Here is a 22,745-nt window from a genome sequence, read left to right as displayed (position 1 = left end):
TGACCAGAGAACAAAGGCTTCTAGATTCTGAACACAGAGAGCTAAATTTTCCCTGGGCTTGTAGCTCATCAGTGGATGACTTCTCTAAGATGCACAAGGCCTTTGGTTCAATTTCCTGAACCCTGGGGGTGGAGTGGGGTGAAGATGGGGGTGTGGTGAGGATGGACGGACAACGGGACATGCAAATGTTTGAGTCAACATTGTAGATGTCTGTTGAGATCTCAAAATAAGGCTTAATTCTTAAAAATAAATAAATAAATAAATAAATAAATAAATCTAGGTTAAGAATGCCAAAATTGCTGGGCATGGTGGCACATGCTTTTAATGCCAGTGTTCAGGAGGCAGAGGCGGATGGAACTCCGCGAGTTTGAGACCAGCTTGTCTAGACAGTGAGTTCCAGGCCAGCCAAGGCTACACAGTGAGACCTTGTTCAAAAAAGGAAATTCAGAGTCAGTAAGCGCTACACTACCAAACACAGAAGGACGAATTACTGATACACAGAATCCTCAACCCAACGGTATGTCATATTAATATGAACAGATATGTGGCCTACTCCCATTAATCCTCTACAGTGAACTGACACACAATGTCTCTGCCTTAAATTTAATTAACTGAGAAAAAGAAAAACTCAGAAATTGTTAGACTTAAAGCACAAATGGTCTCTTAATGTATATTTAATGCATTACATATACTTCCCATGTTAAATAATGCTCTATTTTAATGTAATATACATTCTCCAGGCAGATTCCCCCCTTTCCATTCATCAATAAATCTTCAACCATCCCAGACAGTAATGAAAGCATATTTAAAACTATTTTGTAAGTATTCATTCTTCCTACCACTTCATACCCCAAAGCAGCCACCTTAAGTAGTAGTTCTGCTTACTATGAAGTAACAAAACATCTCAGCTCTACCTTTCTCTGGGCTAAGACTTGACCATGAACACACACAGCAGCAGTTACTGCCTGAGCACTCTAGGTAAATTAAACCTTGTATTTCCAAACCAGTTTCTTCACCATAAGATGGAAAAGCCCTATCCTACTGTGATTAGAACTAAAGTAAATTTTATCTTTAAAAAACACAGTTGAGGGTACCTGGAAAGATGGATTAGAAGTTAAGAGCGCTACCTGATCTTCCAGAGGACCTGAATTCAATTCTCAGGACCTACATGGTAGCTCTCAACTACTTGTAACTCTAGCTCTGAGGGATCCAACATCCAACGCCCTCTTCTGGCTTTCCTGGTATTGCACTCATATATACACAGACACATCTATTAAAAACGCTCTTGGGAAGAGTTCTACATACACATTTATTACTATCATAATATCTCTAAGTTCCTGAATGTTACTAATTGAAAGAACTTTGCTACAGATGTACTGGAAGCTTGTCCAGATGTAGAAACAAGGCTGCTGGCCCACAGTTGCTGGATTGGCATCACATATTTTAAAACCACACTGCTCTCTAGGAGTTCTTCTAAGTTCCTTTCAGAGGAATGAGATGTTAGTTCTTAACACTTTATAATTCTCACAGGTAGAGCACACATTTTGACGACACTCCTCTTGAGAGTGGGAATAGTACCTTAAGTCATAATTTTAGTGGCAGTAACTAGAACAGACACTAGCTCTATGTTTAATCAACATTTATCATAACACACATTTCTAGAATGAAAGTATTGTGTTCACAAACACACTCCAGGCAGAAAGAACTCTGCCTGAGGCAGAGATGAGGCAGTCACTCTCACGCATCATGCAGTACCTTGCAGAGCTCCTCCAGAATGCTAAGCTTATAATGGCCTACACTGTGGGACAAGTGAGACAGCTCAGAAGTCAACAGTGCAGACAGGCCAGACAACCTGAGCTCAGTCTCAGGAATGCATGTGGTAGGATGAGAGATCTAACTCCCACAAGGCGTCCTCTGACCCTCACAAACAAAAACTTTCTAAAAAAAATAAATTTATATATATATATATATATATATATATATATATATATGCAAAGAAGGCCCCCCCCCTAGCTACGTATGTATCTAGCTGGAGTACTGCAAGTAAGCCTTAGAGTGACAGTGACAAGAAGTTTTTGACAAAGTCCACAGAGGTGCTTTATCCAGTCAAAAGTCAAGGCCTACTGATTTTTAAAGTGAGTTTCTAACAAACTTGATATTTGCTCACGAGCTACTTTCCACTGTTGGTCAAGAGCAGTAAAGCGCATCAGATACAGAGGAGTGATGACAGAAACAGGGTTCCTCTTCCAGAGCGAGGCACATCCCAGCCAACCAGAAACCCAGGTCCCACCTAGACTACAGCCACTCATCATGCTGGTCTCCATCCTCCATCCCCAAATCAAATCCACTCCCTGAATAACGAAACTCCCTCTTTAACACCATCTGAGGCCTCGTCCCCATGACCTTGTAAGAACTGACCAGCCCTCTTTCACGCTTTACTTATTTAAATCATCCGCTGGCTGTTTTGCACTTCTGCTGACTGTGGAGCACTAATGAGTGGCACCTAATTTTAACAAGAATTAGAGTTTCCTAAGAAACTCTGCATACAGAAACAAAATGGGCTGTTCACCCCCCCCACACACACACACAATAATGTTCAAAGTCTCTATTAAAGAACTAAGGAAGAATGTCACCATGGCTGGCTACTGGTGATCGATCAGCTCTTTCAAGGCACTGACCACGATTGCCAGTTCTGATCTTTGAGAAACAGGACAGGGCCAGGCATGGTGGGCTCAACACTTGGACAAGTTCAGAGCTGGCCTAGGAGACACAGCAAGACCTTTCTGGAGGATGAGAGGAGGACAGAGCACCACAGCTATCAGAATATATAATATTCCCGAGCCTGCCTTTGAAAGATCATTCATCTATCACTAATGGGACTCTAAATGCACATACATTTTATAGAAAGTCAGATAAATTTAGACCCATAAACGCCTTCAGAAAAGTCTGGAATATTCACAGTATGGATGTACAATAGAAAGTACTTTTTGACTTAGTATTAAAAAAAAATCAGGATGGGGACTAGGGTGTGACTCAGTAGTAGTGCACTTGCTTAACATGTACAAGACACTGGGATCCATCACCAACACCCCCCACACCCCCCCACACACACCAGGCTAAAAACTACATATGAAGTAGAATTGTATAATTACAATAATTACAAAATACAGAAATTATGCAGGGATCCAGGGGGATTGCAAAAAAAAAAAAAAAATACCACCGAAATGTTAGCTAACATTTTTTTTCTCCATATGCTAAATTTTACTAAATTCAACATGAAGTAGAGGGGCAAAGATGGGAGAACTTGTGGGAGGGAAGGGGGAGCACTCCCTGGTGGGGGATGGGGGAAGGGGAGCACTGCTTAGGGGAAGTAAGAGAATGGCAGAGAGTTTGGTTCTCATTTGTAAATGCTATAATTAAGCTTCTGCCCTAGCAAGGAATTTTCTAAGTGTTCAAAATCAGCAAGTTATAGAATACCTGTGCAGGAACGACAGCTTGCCTAATTTTGTCAACAGGTGTAGAAAATAATTACAAACTGCATGATGCTTTACAGGTTGTGCCGAATTTGCAAGCTAGCACCCACGGTCTCACAGGACACCTCTTCATGAGCCCCCTTTAAGGCTCAGCAAAACCTGAGTTAAACAGGTGATATGCTTTTATAATAATGCCAACCACTTATCCAATGCTTGCCACGTGCTGGCCTGTGGCGAAACATAATCCTCAGCCCACAGATAGGAACATGAAGGGCAGAAGGGCAGAGGTTCAGTGATTTGCCCACAGTCAGAGTCATAGAACTGGCCAGTGAGCTGGGTCCTTAGCTCTGTCTCACTAGTCTCTCTGACCTACATTTCAGAGCTCATTTTGGGGTGGGGGTAGGGGGCTGGGGTTTATCACAGAGGTAGAGTGCCACGCTAAGTATGCACAGGGCAGTGGGGTTAAAAAACAGAAAACACATATACATATACACTCGAGTATGCACAACAAAGAAAAAAAAAACCTTAATTTTATAGCCCTGCTTAGAGTCCAGAAGCAAAAGTACTGGGTGCAGTAACACCTCAAACTCATTTTTCCTGGGAACTTGCACCTCAGGAAGAACTCAAGAAATCTAACTGCAAGTGAGGGGGCACCCAACAAATATCACGTAGACACAAGTAAGTAAGTATGTATGTATATACACTACACACACACAATCAAGGGGAGGGAATCAAGAATGCCCGCAGCTCTCAGCTCTAAGGGAGTAAGCGTTTATTCTGGAGCCAAATATGAGGGATCATAAACAGGGAACAGGAATCAGGGGTGCCTCAAATCAAATGTTCCAACATGGTAATAACAATTCCATGGTGTTCTTATAGGAACAACAAAGCGATTTATCAGGATGTTCTAGAAATACATTGGTGGGGAACATCAAGTAGGTGGATTACAGCACATCGGGGAAGCCCTTGCTGTAGGCCTCAGACACCAACTGATAAAATTCTTAGCCTTTGGGTTGATGGAAGCTAGGGGTCCGTTTGCATATTCCCAAGTGGATTTTACCTGATAGAAAGATATTAGGTCAGACACTGAGGAGGGCAACAAATGGCTAAGGAGGAGACTAGAGACAGTCCACGAGAATCTGGCTACAGTCAGTAAAATTCCAGCACTCCACGATCACAGTTCTGGTCAGTCCATCATCCTGGCAGAACACTAAAGCACGTGCATCTTTTTTTGCTGAGCACTTCAGTTCACAAGAGGAAACATTACCCCAGCAGCAGGGGCATAACCCCCAAACACAACACCGCAACTCCAGCGCCTTACATTCGTCTAAGGGCACAATTTCGGGGGCCTTGAGTATCATCTTAGGGGGTGCTCGCCACCAACCCTGGGGCGGGAGGTCAGAAACTGGCCTCGCTTTACACAGGAAGAGGGTTAAACGCCTGACGCGGAGACCAGCGGAGGAGCAGGAGCCTGGGGCCCAGCTCGGGCAGAGCCCGAGAGAGGTGGCCGGCCCTGCGCCCGCGGCTCCTAACTGGGCCTTGCAGCCTGGCTCAGGCGCCGGGTTACTCACGTTGCACCAGCCGGTCCCCGGTGAAGGTGGCGGAGCAGCTGGTAACCAGCGCGCAGGGAACCCCGGCAGCCATCGCTGCGGCAGAGCGGGTTCCGCGCCGGCGCTGCTTCCGCCTTGGGCCACACCACTGCAGCGGGCGCGCGGGGGAGATGCTCCGGGCACGCGCGCTGGGCGGGGCCGCGCGCTCGGCAGCCGGGGCTCGGGCTGGTCCTCACACCCCTGTTCTGCTCCTCCAGTGGAGCGCGCCGGTCGCGCGCGCGCGCCGCGTTGCTATGGTGACGGGTGCCGGCACCATCTAGAAGCGCTCCGCAGGAGGCCATACCTCCGGAGCCAAGTGTCTTTTTGCCCGCCTCAGTCATGGCGCAGGCCCCGGAGGACAACGACCCCATTGGATCCATCCTAATCCAGGTGGGAAACAGGCCGGGCTGGAGGCCTCACGGATCTCCCCTCAAACCCCAAAACCTGTGATTCCAAGCACCGCCATTTATTCTCTCGGCCCTATAGCAGGAAACACCTACACTTTAGGGCATCATGCTCTGGGGTGCTGGGCGAGCAAGTGCCCTGCCGCTAGGCTGCATCACCAGTCTTCCTTTTACTTTGGGCCCAGATGGTCATTGACTGTCTTGGAGCACCCTCCACAATCCAGGCAGGCCTGGAACTTGTGATCCTCCTGCCTCAGCCTCCTGAGTAGCTGGGGTTATAAATCTGTACTAGCAGGCTGGGGTGCTCAAGGCACCACTTAAAAATATATTATGAAATGCTTAAAGTCCGTGGCTTGGGGGTATGGAGGAGAAACAGACTCAACATTAGGAGGTAGTGAGAAGTTCGAAGAGAAAGTGAGCTACGGGGCCGTGCTTCTTGCTTGGGAACACACACTCAAACTTTTTTTTTTTTTCTATTTATTTATTTATTAATTTATTTATTTCTTTTGATTTTTCGAATCAGAGTTTCTCTGTACACACACCCAAACTTTATTTATTTATTTATTTATTTTGGTTTTTCGAGTCAGAGTTTCTCTGTATAGCCCTGGCTGTCCTGGAACTCACTCTGTAGACCAGACTAACCTCGAACTCAGAAATCTGCCTGCCTCTACCTCCCAAGTGCTGGGATTAAAGGTGTGTGTTTCCAAAGATTTTTGTTGTTGTTGTTGTTGGTTTTTTCGAGACAGGGTTTCTCTGTATAGTCCTGGCTGTCCTGGAACTCACTTTGTAGACCAGGCTGGCCTCGAACTCAGAAATCCGCCTGCCTCTGCCTCCCAAGTGCTGGGATTAAAGGCGTGCGCCACCACGCCTGGCCCAAAGATATTTTTAAGATCACCTGGATTACAAAACAATATAAAAATGAAAACTTGGAGGAATATCTTATTTATAATCTAGGGAGAAAGCTCTTAAAGACTTGACTTCTCCGGTGTAATTCAGTTTGTAAAATCAGTGTAACACTGATTTTTCTGAGACAGCTAGGTTGTTGTTTTGTTTTGTTTTGTTTCATGTTTAGGTATGGTCCCTTTAAGATGTTCTCACTTTAAGAAGTTTACCATAATTTCTAACTCATATTTAACTCCTTTTGACAAAGGCTTGAGATAATTTCCTGAAAGCTTTAGAATACACATCCTAATACACCTTTTTCAAAACTCCAAAGTTCTCAAGCCCACTAGTTTCATAGACGTCCCTGTTATGAATTGGACCTAAGTCTTACCTTGTATCACGCTCAACAATTTCCCCTGTGGTGAATTTAGCCAAATAAAACACCAGCGAGGACAGTCCCCACCAATGTCCTCGCTGACTGACACCAACTGCAAGGTTATATATGAAGCTCTACAACAACCCTCACGTCAGTCAAGCTGGCTGTGAACCTGTGAGTCCCATGGAACCCTCACATTTTATTTGTGAGAAAGACTCATGGAAGTCAGATTAGCTACCCTTACGATTAGGATTAAAGTTGGCCAAGGAGAGAGGTGCATGGCATAGTCCAGGGGCCATCCCAGAAGAGGCATTGGGTATCACCTCCTTCCAGGCACAGTATGTGACATCATACAGAAGCTGGCCAACTAAAAGCACTTCCTGAGCTTTTTTCCAGTCAGAGCTGGGATGCTGCTCAAATTCATGTGGCCCTCGAGGCTGACTCTGTGAAGACTCCCCGTTCCTCCACATGTCACAACAGACACAGGGCGGCTCAAAACCCCACTGTAAATAAACTGTGTTTGTTGCTAGACTGTCTTGTGACTAAAGCATCCAGATACTTCTGTCAGGCAGGACATTCCAGAGGTTTAGAGCTCATCTCTTGAGTAGCAGAGGGCCAGACCTCTCTTTGAGTACAGTTAGGTTTTCCTCTACACAGAGCCCCCTTTTCATTGACACAAAACAACCAGAACACTAGTGGAGACGTCCCCCAGTCCTGGGATCAGGCAGTTCTTCCCCAGTGACCCGACTACAGGGGCAGTAGTTTTCCTGCTCCATCAAACCTGAAACATAGCTTAAAAAGAGAGAAAGGACTGTGGGGCTCAGTTTCACATCTTCCTGGAATAGTATAAAACAGTTGGTTAAAATCCTTTCATCTTCGGAGTGGGATCTAGATGTAGTGGCTAAGCTCAAACACCCAGCAGTGAAAGACAACTTCTGACATTGGATTGTAAAACTGGAATGGAAACGGTGTAACGTAGTCATCTCTACATTAGCCAGTGTGCTGCTTGTTTAGGAGGGAATTACATGAATTTTTTTGTGGGCAGACTCGAACATGTTTGCTTCCCTCACATAAGGCACCAAAATAATGATTCTATCCAAATCCACCTTGGTAAAAGTGAATTTTATTGGGATTGCCTCCAGGAGAGTAGGTAACCCCCCCCCCAACACTGAATCACCCCAGTCTCACCCCAGCATGAATAGCTTCCTTAAAGTTGCACAGATGGAGTTTGCTTCAGCCAACCTTCTGCACTGTGTGCACTGTGTGTCCTACCGCCTCTGAAGAACATGAGGTCACGTGCTGCTTTCGAAGGATTGCGTACAGGGAGGCGTAAGAGGGAGTGTCTGGAATCTCAGTCTCAGGACCGCCCCACCTCCACCTTTTATAAGGGAATAGCAACAGGCCAGGTCTGAGGATGCCTGTGAATAGCCACAGCTGCTCTTTAATGGCTGTGACACTTGGAGGCCAGCTTTCCACAGCAAAAGCTTTCTCCAGACACTGAGGAGAGCCAAGTGAGGGAAGAAAGCTATCTGATTGAATTCCTTACGCACAGTCTGCAGGATGGGGCACTATGGAAGCCCTCCCTAGTTTCCCGGCGAGTCTTGAGTTTTGGGACCAGCAGCATTGCTGTGCCCATGTGGATTGCACTTCTGTCTGGGCATTTGCTTATCTCCTCCAAATAGGCTACCAACAATCAAGTGTGGTAAATAGAAGGAGCACTCGGTTAGAAGCCAGAACACTCAGGTCTGCCCATAGCTTTGCTATTTGCACAGGTAACGACTACCTTTGAGATAGTCACTTCATCTCTAGACTTCAGTGCCTTTTCTACAGAATGCATCATTTGGATTGGGTCACTTCTGATGATAAGTTGACCCAGTTTCCCCAATGCTGCATGGATTCTTTTTTACTATAAAAATAGAGTTCCTTTATTTATTTGTTTATTTATTTATTTAGAAATATTTATTTATTTATATTAAAAGATTATTCATTTAGGCACACCAGAAGAGGGCATTGAATTTCCCCACAGATGGTTGTGAGCCATCATGTGGTTGCTGGGAATTGAACTCAGGACCTCTGGAAGAATAGTCAGTGCTCTTAACCACTGAGCCATCTCTCCAGCCCAGAGTTCCTTTATTTTTAATCTAGGCAAAAAGATTTCCATAAAGTAAGGGTGGGGGAAGAGATTGCAAAGCACAGATAATTTAAATCTCCATTTGACTCAGCCAGGTTCATTAGGCACTATTCTTTTAGACCACTGTTTCTCAAGGTGTGATGGCAGGACCGGCACCATTAGCACTGACTGAGACTTTAGAAGGGCATATCCCTGGGTCCCATCCCATACTCAGTGAATCAGAAACTCTGGGGCTAGTGCCCAGAAATCTGTCTTCACAGATCCCCTCAAAGAATTCAGAATCACCCTCAAATTTGACAGCTATCACTTTCAATTGCATTGCAAAATATAGGCTCTAAGATAATTTCAAAGAAAAAAATCACAGCAATCAAGCCAATGTAGAATTTACTGGGTCTCTCTCACACTATTCTAAGTGATTGTTGCATGTATTTTAATTAATTTGACCTTGCAACAAGGCTAGTCTTACTACTTTCATAGTTTGAAAGATAAATAAGCAAAGATAAGCATTGGAGGTAAGCCCATATATACAGAAAATGCCGCCTCAATTCTCATGCCCTTCACTCCACTGTTCCTGAGTGAATGGGGACTTCCCTGTGATTTCGTTTGTCCCTGGGCATTTAAATCCAGTGTACTAGGATGGCGATAACCGGCAAACGATTCATAATTATCTAACTCTATACTAATGGGCATGGAGTGTAAAACCGTTATTGATTTTTAAGATTGTTTCAAAAGATATAACTTTAAAATAGTCAACCTCAATTTTAATGTTGAGTTAAACTAGAGAAGAGTTACTGTCCAAAAGAAAAGAGAGTAGTTCCTGTGGACAGCCTTAGAGCAGTGTCCTCAGGTCATCTCAGTTAGAATTCCAGGACTTAGATGATGTCATCTCGTAAGTTTCCTCGTGGGTCTGTGCTGATTTTCATCCAATCTATGAGTGTTTACAGTGTGGCCTGTTAGAAACCTTTGCTTGCACTGCCTCGGCATAGACTCCCTGACACTGGGTTGGGTAACATGGCTAAGCTGATACTTTCATGGGCCACAAGCATCAAAGGGCTAACGATACAGCCCCTTTGCTGGATTAGCATTGGACTTTAAGGAAAGTACAGGCCGATCTCACACCACAGAGCTTATGGTACCTTTTAATAGAGGAAGCCAAAGGAGCTCATGTTCCATGATGTAACAGGGCAGTGTGGGCAGGGTCGGAGGACAGGGAGGGATGACGATGGCTTCCCTTGATTCTGCACAGAGGCCTAGGCATCCTTCAGCAGGCTCTGACAGGCAGGCATCTCTCATCAGCAGGCTCTGACTCTCTTTGGTATGCACATGTAAAGTGCTTGAATAGATCATGATCTGTTAGAAACTAGGCATTCATTTGTAAAATCGTATGGTTTGATTTTTATAGAAGGATTCCATGATAATCAAATTTTCAAAAATTAAAAACAAGTGCTTAGAGCTAGACTAACATTTCACATACATAGAAACCCCTTTCGATGAGTGGAACTGATCCTCAGATGGAGTTCTAGGCAGCTGTCAACTTGGCAGAGTCCAGTTACCTATGGAGTCTGACCTATGGGATGGCCTCCATCAGACTGGCCTGTAGGCAGGTCTAAGGTGTTTGGGGATTGCTGGCTGATGCAGGAGAGCCCAGCCCACTGTGCATGGTGGCACCCCTGGGCAGATGCCCCTGGGTTGTGTAAGGAAGCAGACTGAGCATGACCCTGGAGAACAGGACAGTAAACAGTTCCTCCATGGCTTCTGTTTCAAGTTGCAGCCCAGCTGGAGTTCTGACCTTGTGCTCCTGCCCTGGCCTGGCCCTCCTTGATGGACCGAGGGCAGTAAGATGAAGCACACCCTTTCCTCCACAAGTTGCTTTTGGTCATGGTGTTCTTCACAGCAGCAGAGGGCAAAGTAAGGCAGTTGGTACTTTGAGAGACGAGATCTGAAATACTTAGGTGCAAAGTTAGACTCACGTAGTACCTGGGTATTATATACTGCTGTACTCAAACTATCTGGGTAACTTGCCAGGAAAGCTGTTAGGTTTTTTTTTTTTTTCTAGAATAGTTGCAGTTGTCAGTATTCTGATAGGGGAACCAGAGAATAGCAGCTTCATAGAGTTCTTTTTAGCAACGTTCTGCAACTACAGCTTCTTTTGCTTTCAGGCCTATAATTGGGATTTGTGTTTGTTGTTTACAATTTTAGCTGAATCTTTCCTCAGCTGGTCAGATTAGTGAGGCGGAGTAGTGGGAGTCATTACAGAGCCAGTCTATGGGAGCCCTGCTCTGCTGGGAGCTCCGGGCTATCTCGTGGAGTCCTAACAAGCATATTAGGAGAGCATTAGGCCTCAGTCTGGAAAAGAAAGCCAAGTACAAACCTGTAACATAATTTGATAAAAGCAGTAACATCCATTGATCCTTAAGCAGGTCATGTGTATAGGTCTGTGCAAGTATATCTGAGTATATTTAGCATATGTTCCTGTAATGAAGGATACCTGGTCTTTTTCTTTACATTAGTTTTGGACATTATATTACAAAAGTCCAGCAGATGTATCTTAACATGGATCTTAACACGTAGCTTGGAAACATTGAAACTAATTGACAGCTTGGTACTTTGGCCGGCTGTCTTTCACCAGTCCCATGTGTGACTATAAGGCACATATAATACCAAAATGAACGAGGTCAAAAGGGATTCCAAGAGAGGAGGACAAATCAGCCAAGTTTGTGCTGAGCAGAGGTGAACAAAATGGAATTTTATGTTGCTAATGACTCTGTGATGTCTGGTCTCATGGATTGTTTTCAGGATTTACAGCAAATCTTTGCTGCATTACGTCTTTCAAGGGTTTCTATTAGTAATGACTCTGTCCCAGACTGTCAAAACAATAATCATTTCTAAGCAGAAAATGTAATGTTTTTGATGTTCATAAAGATAATGGGTGACCTGTAAAATTTCAATATGGGAGATTGGATGTAACTGAAGAAAATATAGAAACATAGAATTTAGCCTCATTTCCTGCCAGGTCTGGTGTAACATTTCCCATGGTGCTCGTCTCTAATGCAGTCACACAAACAGGGACTTCTAAAGAGGGGAGAACAAAATCACCTAGCAAGAACCAAAGGATGCTCTTGAGAGAGATGAAGCGAGCAACTCTGTTCAGCGATACAGTGAAGGAAGCATCAGCTAGTTACATACAGTGAGTCCTATATACAGTGGCTTTCAATGCATAGAGCAGAGGCTCCACAGCCTGTACAAAACACACCACACATTATTTCTGACTCGAATTCTGAAGTAGCTGTTTTCCAGGTGAGAACACTACGCCCGTAGGAGCCTCTGGACCTTTTCCAGGGTCGGGCAGGATTCCAGCTCACAGGCATCTGGCAGCCAAGCCTGTACCGCTTCATTTTTATGTCCATTATCTCATGTTCGTTTACTAATTCCAAAGAGTAGGGAAATGATTCTGTTCTGGCAAAGGAACTAGAGGAGGTGCTGAAATTTTGAATAACACGTGTGGAAATTGAATGCTTCGAGTTAATGCTAGGAGCTGTGTGCAGCTGCCATTGTTGAGTTCTTCCTATGCATCGGGCCTGTTGCATATTCTCTCACAACTCTATGAAGGAGTGTTGTTGTCCACACAAGGGGAGGATGGAGGAAAACTAAAACCTTTGGTACCCTGCTGAATAATTCAATTCAGTTTCACCCCCTCACACGGCTGCAAGACATCGCAGAAAGGTCCAAGGAGCTGCAAGTGGAAACAGTCAGTTTACTCCTAAGAGGAACCAAAATGTATGCACCCAAAGGACTCTCCCTTTGAACTGCCCATTACACTGCACACAGGAGATGCTAAGTCAGGTTGCAGCCCTGATTTGGACAAAAGAATCAGAACACACAGCTCTTCATCATTGGTCCCTACAGGCAAGCAGGGAGTGTGTTTGGGTATCAGTCTGTGAGCCCTGGAGGTTCTGTGTAACGATTTGAGCAGAGTAGAAATAATTTAATGTGTCTGCCAGACTTTAATGCCCATCAGTGAAAAGATGCAAATTCTGCCTCTTGAATATGGCCCTTGGTTCCATGGGAACATCCCCAAGTAAGCAATATCATAGGCTGGGCCAATGTGAGTCCAGTTACCCTACCAGAGCACAGGTAGACATTTCAAAGTGCCTTTAGCAACCCAGTCTGCAGATTGCTGTTGATGTGTCTGCTGCTGAAACAGGTGTCTAGGTAATGCATCAGCCTAACAAAGTGTTTTCCTTGTGGCAGCAGCCCATGCAATAATCAGTGCCATCTGCATTTATCTGGTTTGGTTTCTAACATGCACGCAGCGAGTCAGCGCTTCCTTGTGTCACAGTGCCCATTTGATCCTAAGGGTGCCAGACAGAAACGTGCTCACCATTTCTAAGGAAAGCACCCACTGGAGGAGGGGCACATTAAAGCAATGGCGTATGCTGCTTTCTTTTCCTCACTAAGCAAAAACAAAATCCAAGGCACATTGACATAGCTGCTTCCTCAGCGCACGGTGTGGCAGAACCAGTCTGAAGGGAGAGCCACCTGGCCTGTGGGCGCATTTGTTGTACCTTTGAAAGGTACACTTTCTCAAGAGCCCTTTGTTGCTGGAAGTTCCCCGTGTTTTGTTTGTTTGTTTGTTTTGAACCTTAACTGGTCTGTAGAGATCAGCATCTGGCTCAGACTTGTTGTCTCCGTTCATCACACTAAACAAATGCTACGGAAACCTTGTTCAAACTCTGAGGCAATAATCTCTCTTTCTTTCTTTCTTTTTTTTTTTTTTTTGTTTGTTTGTTTGTTTGTTTTTTCAAGACAGGGTTTCTCTGTATAGCTCTGGCTGTCCTGGCACTCACTCTGTAGGCCAGGCTGGCCTCGAACTCAGAAGTCCTCCTGCCTCTACCTCCCAAGTGCTGGGATTAAAGGCGTGCGCCACCATCGCCCGGCTAGCAATAATCTTCTTAATTCAGACTGTCCTAAAGCCACAGAAGCAGCCCTTTTTAATGACTGCCATAAAGCCATGTGTGTCTAGCAACCCAAGCCCACTGTAGGCCTGTTCAGTCAGTAACTGCAGGGCTGGGGGTGTGACTCAGCTGCTCGAGTGCTTGCCTCGCCCTGGATTCAATCTCCAGCACCGAGTAAAAGCCAGCGTGTGTGCACACCTGTGATTCCAGTTTCTGAGGGTGGAGATAGAGGTATAAGGAGGTTCAAGGTCATCCATGGCTTCTTAGTGAAAAATCCAAGGCTAGCCCAGACTGGGTAAAAGCATGTCTCGAAAACCAACAACAAAACCTAGCAACAGGTAGACTATGTGTGTGTGTGTGTGTGTGTGTGTGTGTGTGTGTGTAAATACACACATACATACATATAAACTTTTTACATTCAGGTTCACGAGGACCTTCATCAGTTAAAGGAAAAATTAATAAAATTCTCAGCTGAGGAAACAAGAGACCCTCTAGACATTCAAAATCTTGAGACAGCAATCCAAAGGACTGAGCTGGGGTTAAAGGTAAGTAAAGCCTTGGACAGTAAGTAAAACACTGAGAAGAGGGCAGGGGTTGGTGGCTCACATAGGTCCCTATGCAGTTGGTTAGCAGAGCTTGGCTTAGGGTGGCCATCAGAGGTTTCCTCAGACTGCTGCTTGAAACTCAAGTAGCAAAAAGACCTTATTCCATGTTGGCATTGTGTGTCAGATGTCCTTAGCCACGCCCTTTCCTGACTGTGGTACGAAGTTTCAGTTGTGTTGAGGGCTACAGGTCAATGAAGCTTTGATGCTCAATTGTTCGTTATAATTTGGGGACATTTGAAGTAATTTGGTCTTCTGATGCCTAATGCTACCTTAGGCATGCAATAACATTGTGTTTGTGCATTTAGGGTGGGGGGGGGCTTAAGTACACAATTCAAAGTATTGACCTAATGAAATGAAGTAAATTAGCTAAGTATCTTTTTTTTTTTTTTTTTTTTTTTTGAGACAGGGTTTCTCTGTGTAGCCATGGCTGTCCTGGAACTCACTTTGTAGCCCAGGCTGGCCTCTAACTTAGAAATCCGTATCTTACATCACCACAATGGCCTAAGCTTTAACTTTTCTGTAACAGATTCACATCAACAAGTATCTGGGTGTTGTAAACCAGGAGGTGTTGATGGCTCCTGTGAAGAAAAGCTTGGACTCCCCTATCACTTCCAAATGGTAAGTAAAGCAGTCACCTTAGAGCCCAAAGTCAGTAATACTGAGAACCTTCATCTCTTAGGCAAAATTGCTTGAAGTTAGCATCACAATTTGGGATTCAGGGACACCTGCTTGCAGGCTACTTTCAGGCCTACTGCTTGCCAGCAGGGCTGTTGTTTGGGGTCTTAGATTGTGTTGTGTTTTGGTGAGAAATAGTTAAAATTCTCCAAGGTAACATTTCAGTGAAAATGGGTTGGGTTTTACAGTGTTTCAATCACGTGATACTTCATTTACAGCCCTGTAATTCCATATGACTAAAGTAATTTGGGGACTGGAGAGATGGGTCAGAAGCTAAGAGTGCATACTGCCCTTCCAGGGGACCTGGGTTCAGTCTCTGGCATCCACAGTGGTTCGGATCTTCCTGTGACCCCAGCTCCAGGAGACTTGATACCCTCTTCTGGCCTCTGCAGGCACACCTCTGTCTCCTAATACACACAGTGTATAGAATGCATGCCTGTGCCTGCACTCACATACATACAGGTACTCGTATAATCCATACAAACACATACATATAAAATAAATCTTAAAAGTAATTTTGGTATCCGCAGTAAGCAAGAGAAACCCCCATTATGTAATATACACGAAGAGAGGATTGGCTGAATTCAAACTGAATTGAAAAGAAGTGCCCTTGCCTGGTCGTGGGCCTCCTCCTAAGGGAATATAGATTATGCTTGGTAGTCGGTCTTAAATCCTTGTGACTCTTCTTTGTGCTTTGCGTATGGACCGGACACACGTGACCAATGGTTAGCAGTAGAGCGAGTGTTGTGAACTGCAAGGTAACGTGGAACGGTGTGGACAGAGCCAAGTCTCAGTGCTGAGCAGTGACATTGATATGGCCCTTTCCATGTCCCTCTCCATGGAGTTGGTGGCACGGGTATCTATCACCTTTTGTAGAGGCGACCCTGCCCTGTCCTCCACATTTCCCCAGCCTGTGTCCATTAGCACCAGTCCTTTCAGACTACTCCATCTTCACCAATTTCATCCTCACCACCGAGGTGGTGATTACTACTGTTTGATAACAGATTATCCAAAGTTAATGTCTCAGGCTACCAAAGCTTATTACCTCATGGTTTGTTGTCAGGAATATAGATAGGCACAGCCTTGCTAAGGGCCTCTGCCACAGGGTCACTCATAAGCTAAGTGCTGACTGGAACAGTCCCCTTTAAGACTTGTCACGGCACTGGGAAGGCAGCCTCAGGAGAGATGGGTAAGGTTCTACTTCCACCCCCAGGCGCACAACCTCCATTTGCCTTCTGGGCCCCTCATTGATGTATAACCACAGGGCTCTCATCCTGAGGAATTAGAGAAAATCCATTCCATCTGGGAGCTTCTGAAAGCAGAATGGGCCTGGGGCTGGCCAAATGGTGAACAACATGGTACAGGAATATGTTGTCACCATCAGAATGGCTTCAGTGACAGTGATCCTCCTGCTTCAGACCCCCTAGTATTGGATTTCATATCTGACTTCACCCATAATTCTTTGCTGTAACAATATACTGACACTCCACCATAATACACTTATGACTGGGTGTTTGAATCTAAAACCTCATTCTCCTTTTTGTCTTGAGGGAGAATGTCGTATCAACCCATATCTAATTCATATTATGGAGGCTTAGAGGAACTTGTACACTGGGATAGCACTGTGGCCGGTGCTCTGTGGGATTTAAAAGAATCTACATTTGGAGCAAAGACACTAACTTGGTGACAATCACAGTGCGTGACAGCACCTGGTTAAACGGAGACTAAAGTATAGCCGGTTGGCGTGTGCAGAGGTTACTTGGGGCTACTGTAGAGAGTTCGGGGGCAAAGTAGTTCATGGACTCAGGCCTACTGAAAGGAAAAGGGAGCCCTTTTCTGGGGAGAATAATATAGCACAAATAAAAGCCACATAGAGAGTGACCACTGAGGGTCTGTTCAGCAGGGAGGCATATCAGCATGCTGGGGGGGAGAGTGGGGAGGGGGGAGGGGGAGGGAGGGTGGGTAGGGAGAGCGGGGGTTGGGGGACAGACTAGGCAAGAGTAAAATCTAAACTCATTTTCCTAGAAATGGGGAAGCACTGATGGTTTTCATGTCAGTTTGTGACTTAGTGGCAGTAGTTCTTTGTAGAGATGACTCTGGAAACAACGCTTTAGACAATGGTTGAGCCAGTATAAGAGATGACTCTGGAAACAACGCTTTAGACAATGGTTGAGCCAGTATAAGAGATTACTCTGGAAACAACGCTTTAGACAATGGTTGAGCCAGTATAGCGAGATCAGCAGCTGGGTCAGCAGCAGTTGCCCACAGTCATCCGATGGCTTCTCTGTCTCTAGTTCATGTAGCAAGCATGTACTGCGCGGCTGCTGTTCGCCAAGCGTGCTTTAGATATGGGAGCTATGTCCATTAGCCACAGACCTTGTCCTTGCAACACAGCTTCTCATCTGAGAAGCTTAGACCCAAACCTTGGAAGGGAGAGTGAGAGCAAAACTTACATTGGAAGCATCTGGGCAGCTGACTGTGGAAAGGGCTTGGAAAGAACAGAGCCAGCAACAGGGCACACGTGTGTGCTTAGTGCCAAAGCTTCACAAAGCACCTTGATGTGTGTTGCCTTGAAGTCAGCCCTCTGATCGATCACACAGGGTAGGTCGTTATCCCCAGTTTATAGACAATGATCTAAGGCTGAGTAAGTTGCAACAGATCACATGGCCAAAGATTCTACAGAGACTCTCAGAGAACCCAATCTTCTGACTCTAATGCTATTGAAAGATTGTGTAATGATGTTTGCAGTGTGTTCAGTCTGTTTACATTCTTAAAAGAAATCCTTGTAAATCTGATGAAAATTAAAAAACAAACAAACAAACAAACAAACGAATGAATTACACAAGTCAATGAGATAAAATATACCAGCCCATACTGATGAAACCTTAGTTGTCAGACATTTTTAACCTTTTTAAAAATATATACATTTTAAAAACATTTATTTGTGTATGTGAGTGTGTGCGTATGTGAGTGTGTGTGCATGTGTCCGACACCATATGTGGAAGTCTGAGGACAACTTGAAGGACTCACTTCTCACCTTTCAATGTGTAAATTGTGGGAATCAAATTTAGGTCACCAGGCTTGGTGACAAGTACCTTTACCCGTCGAGCCATCTTTGAAGCTCTCATTTGTACTCTTAATTTTTAAGTTTAGGACTGTCACTCTTAACTGGGTTAAATTATGACTGGCAGATTGAAGCAAGGAATCCATAGAGAAGAATAAGGAAGGGTTTTTGGAGAAGAAAATATACAGAGTCACTCCTAGGCTATTGAGCTTTAGTGTGAAGTCACAACAGACAGTGGGAGGCCAGCCCAGGTGACAGCCAGGCCAGCAGTAGGCAGACTAAATGTGTGCCAAGGCATCAAACAAATCTGACAGGACATCTGACAGTCTCAGAATGGAGGGCGTGGCTCTCAGAGCTGCTTCTCTGTCCCTTGTCTCAGATGAAAGGGTGGGAGTTGTTTGAGAGCCGAAAAGAGCTAACTAGTAACAAATGGAATAAAACAACATTTCTGGAGAGATGCCTCTTATCTGGTCCTCCTCTCTTGCTAAGGCTTGTCCCTTAGTAGGGTCTAGAAGAGTGGAAGAAGATATGGACCAGGGCATGGGGTTGGCATCCACATGTGGTCCTTGGATGTTCTCTTTTGCCTTCTGTACAATTGTATAATCATTTGTGTTCCTCTCAGGAAGGTAGCAAGCCTACCAGGTCTCTAGGATCGCTACAGGAGAGCATCCCATGGGTGTATGGTACTGAAGTTGGATGTAGCTCGAGACATAATGAGATAGGTCAAAGTCAAAGCTAGAAAAATACTCAGAATAGTTCTTTAAGGAATTCTGGGCTTTGCAGCCTGCTTTGTGTGTCATCTTCGGCAGACCACACTAGACTTGGAACCAAGTCTGTTCATGACAGTCTCTTGGGTCAAGTGATTATCTACCTGAGAGCAAAGGAGCTGTGACAAGCATATTAAGTAGCTGTGCTGGTTAGTTGTTATAGTTGTCCTGACACAGCCTTGAACTGCCTGGGAGGAGCGAGTCTCAACTGAGACACTGACAGAATCAGACTGGCTCTGCTCATGTCTGTGGGGAAGTGTCTCAGTTGCTGATTGACGAGGGAGGGCCTGGCCCACTGTGCGTGATGGCCACCCCTGGGTACATGCTCCCAGGTTTCATAAGGAAAGTGGCTGAGCAAGATTCAGAGGGAGGATGCTAGCTGGTACAGTGTTCCTTCACGGTCTCTGCTTTCAGTTCTACCAGGTTCTACCCTGAATTTCCTCAGTGAGGGCTTCTTACCTGAAAGATACCCTTTCCTCCCCTAAGTTACTTTATCACAGCACCACAAAAGCAAACTTGGACAGTTGTACACAGTCATTCCTGATTTGTTTTCTTATGTAAATATAATTCTTATGCCTTTCTTATACATACTGCTGTCATCTTACCTACTGCCTGGTCATGGTTCTCAAACAGGTTTGTGATTCTCTGTGATTGACTCCCAGTCAGAGGTGGGAGATGCCAGAGCCTGGTGTCTCTAACACAGGCATTTGTGCTCGAAGTCCCTAGGCGGAGCATGCACTCATTTGGTTGCCTGGATGGGCAGCCTCTGAATGATGAAGAGCCTGGTCCTAAGTTTGCTGTTGCCTGTAGCTATGAAAGGCCAACGAAAACCTCAAAACCGGGGCTAGGACCTTGTGGTCAGACTGGGAGGAGTCCCCAGTATCTCTTAAACCTAAGGCTGCAGCAGGTGTCGGGGGTGGGGGGTGTCATGGAGTCTCTCTGAGAGTGGGCCAAACAGCAAGCACTGAGGCCTCGATGTTCCTTTGCCAGAGAAGCACAGCTCCTGTGAGCCGCCCTAGCTGAGGCGTGTGAGGTTTTCCTCTCCCTGAGACTCCAGAGAAGAGGGAAGAGTGCATCGTGAACTGAGCGCCCCTGAAAGTGATCTAGGTCAATCACACCACAGTTGTCCCCTCCTCATACCGCATGACCTCCAGCATTGTCAGTGCTTTCACAACACTTGACAGGTTGAAATGGACTTCCTTTAAGGTTGTCTTCATGATCCTGTGAGCTGTGTATACATACATGTGTACTGTATGCACATGTGTGTGTACAAAAGTCAGAAGAAGACTTCAGGTGTCCTGTTCTGCCACTCTCTGCCTTGCTCCCTTGAAAGAGTCTCACACTAACGCTGGAGCTAGGCAGGCAGCCAGCGAGCTTCAGTGATCCTCCTGTCTCTGCCCTCAGCAGCTTTGGGCATCAAGCTTGTGCATCAAGCACCCTCACCCATTGAGACATCTCCCCAGTCCCAAGGACTTTCTTTAGGTATAAAAAAATCTGGTATTTTCTCTTTCTTTAAATCCATAAGGTTGATATTTTCCCCATGAAGAAACTGACGTGTGAATCGCAGAGGTGGCCAGTGGCGAGGCCTATACTGCTGGCCAGATGGAATGGCCGCCGTCTGGGATTCTCCTTTGACTCCATAGCTTGCTTTTCATAAATGTGGTTTTCTTTGTCAGCGACTAGTACTCGAGGGGGAATCTGGTGGTGGAGTAGTGCAAATGGCCAGAAGCTACACAAAGTCATCAGTGGGGCTGGCAAGGGCAAGGCTTTCTAGAGATAAGGACATTATCAGAAGTAGCCATTTTAGTCTGAGCAGTCTGAACTGCCCTGTATGAGCCACTCTGGTTCTGTGCTGTCTGACTTCCTGCTCACACTGCTCTTAGTGGCCGTGCACCACTCATGACACTACAGAGTGACTGCCATCTGGACCAGCAGCCTTTGCCTTACACTCGATTGTGCTTGTGTTTGAGTGGGGTGGGGGTGGGGGTGGGGAAGTAAACAAGAAAACAAGTGAGAAGCAGGGAAGTCCAGGGCAGCAGAAAAAGGGGGCAGGCAATCTCTCCATGCTGAGTGCAGTGAGGAAGGTTTGCTGTCACTCATTGTCATTCATGAGCAAAGCATCTTGGGTCCAGGATGCAAGTCTCAGAACTACAGCTTTGAGTCTCAGGTTTTTCCTGGTCCCTGCACCCTACCCCAGTGTGTGTGTGTGTGTGTGTGTGTGTGTGTGTGTGTGCATGCGCACCTGTGACATATACGTAGGAGAAAGAGTGAGTATTGATACTTGCCAGTCTACATGAAGGCAACTTGGATGTTTAATAAATAGTATTAGACTGAGTCATAATGTCATAAATACAATTTCTGACAATCCACCATGAGAGACAGCCTCAGAGAGTGGGGCAGAGGTTAGCTGAGAGGGAGAAAGAAACTTGAAGGCAGCTGGGGCTGTAGGATGTGAGGGACATGGCGGAGACTGCCTGTTCTCTGCCTCAGGAGCGTCTGTCTGGCACCATTCTCCTTTCAAGTTCTCCTTTGGGTTTTTTTTTTTTTTTTTTTTTTTGATACAGATCTCAGTCTCAAAGAGTTTTGATTTGGCTTTTGAGCTTTGGTCTGCAAAGCTTTGTGATCTGCATCTTCGTTTCTCCTTCAGTTTGGGACCTGGTTTTTCCCAGCTTGATATGTATTTTCCATTTTTTGAAGACTTTAACCCACTTTCTCCTCACTTGCCTGGTTTGTGAAAACAGGCACCAACTGATTCGGAGTCTAGTCCTTCCCCCATGGGAAGGCGTTCTTTCTCTCTTGCAAGACTTTCCCTTTGTCTTTACGTCATTTGAATTTGATATGCCTAACTATAATTTAGGGTCTTTTTCCAGGCCGGTATTCTCTGAGATTCCTGGAGCTGTCATTAATTCCAGAAACGTCTCAGCTGTTATTACTCGCTGTTCTGTCCCTTTGTCCTCTAACAGCATTGTCATTGTGTGGACACTGCACCCTGTGTGGGTGTCCCACAGTTCTTGGGTATTCTGCTATGCTTTGTGTACCCTTTCTCACCTCTGCACTTCGGCAAGTTTGCCTATGTGTAACCTGTCGGAGGCATTTGTTTCTTACATTGTATATGAGTGCGGCATTTTGTTTGATTCCATCTGAGGTTGTTAGGAGACGCACATCTATTCTGACACGTGTCTTCTCCACGAAGGTCCTCAGCATATTAATCATAGCTATTTTCTATTCCAGGCTGGATAATTCCAAATATCCGTCACCAGGGAGTCAGTTTCTGGATCTTAGCATGTCACTCTGAACTATTTTTCTTGCCTTTATGTACCTCTGTGTTCTTAATGGATGTGAAGTGTCGCAGTGGGGACAGGCTACCTAGACCTTTCCTTCGAGGGCTACTGTGGCTAGAAATCACACAGTGTTTACTGTTTTTTGTGACTTTAGTCCTCTGCACGTTCACTTTCCTCCTGCATCTGTCTCCATGTGTCTCTGGGTTTCCTCAGAAACTCCATTTTAGAGCCTGCCCCCTGCAGCCCTTTTATCTACAATCCTCCTGTGCCCAGGGTTCAGTGGCTGTCCGTGTAAGTGCACCGGAAGTTGTCTGTGTTCCTATAGGCAGGTCTTTGGTGAGGTTTGTGTCCTGGGGCTGTGGCCTTTGTAAGTTTTCCTCAGCACTGTCTGCTTTTACCTTAGGTGAGATAGGAGAGGGGGACCAGCCTAGGATCTACAGTTCTCCAGGTCATATTAAACCTTTGGTGAAATACTCTTCCTCGAGAGCTGAGAGCTGGGTTTCCCTTCCCTTCCCTTCCCTTCCCTTCCCTTCCCTTCCCTTC

The 22,745-nt window shown here is 45.4% G+C and overlaps 2 protein-coding genes across 7 annotated transcripts in view; one reads left to right on the top strand and one right to left on the bottom strand.

Annotated features, from left to right (window-relative positions):
- Aagab (alpha and gamma adaptin binding protein) overlaps positions 1 to 5,153 on the bottom strand; it is a 38,253-nt gene extending 33,100 nt beyond the window's left edge. For 2 of the 4 annotated variants that reach the window (XM_021207463.2, XM_021207464.2), the window contains exon 1: positions 5,045 to 5,153. In XM_021207463.2, the coding sequence (XP_021063122.1) occupies positions 5,045 to 5,117 (73 nt within the window). In that variant the 5' untranslated portion in view covers positions 5,118 to 5,153. The remainder of the gene's footprint in view (positions 1 to 5,044) is intronic. The other 2 variants (XM_029543549.1, XM_029543550.1) reach the window with 1 other exon arrangement.
- A 248-nt stretch (positions 5,154 to 5,401) lies between these two features.
- Iqch (IQ motif containing H) overlaps positions 5,402 to 22,745 on the top strand; it is a 184,620-nt gene continuing 167,276 nt past the window's right edge. For all 3 annotated transcript variants that reach the window (XM_021207472.1, XM_021207470.1, XM_021207469.1), the window contains exons 1-3: positions 5,402 to 5,452; positions 14,233 to 14,355; positions 14,942 to 15,033. In XM_021207472.1, coding sequence (XP_021063131.1) covers positions 5,402 to 5,452; positions 14,233 to 14,355; positions 14,942 to 15,033 — 266 coding nt within the window. The remainder of the gene's footprint in view (positions 5,453 to 14,232; positions 14,356 to 14,941; positions 15,034 to 22,745) is intronic.

The sequence above is a fragment of the Mus pahari genome, chromosome 10, assembly GCF_900095145.1.
Source record: "Mus pahari chromosome 10, PAHARI_EIJ_v1.1, whole genome shotgun sequence".
Classification (NCBI taxonomy): domain Eukaryota; kingdom Metazoa; phylum Chordata; class Mammalia; order Rodentia; family Muridae; genus Mus; species Mus pahari.
Note: the sequence above shows the minus strand (reverse complement) of the source record. Positions and strands in the feature narration are given on the sequence as shown.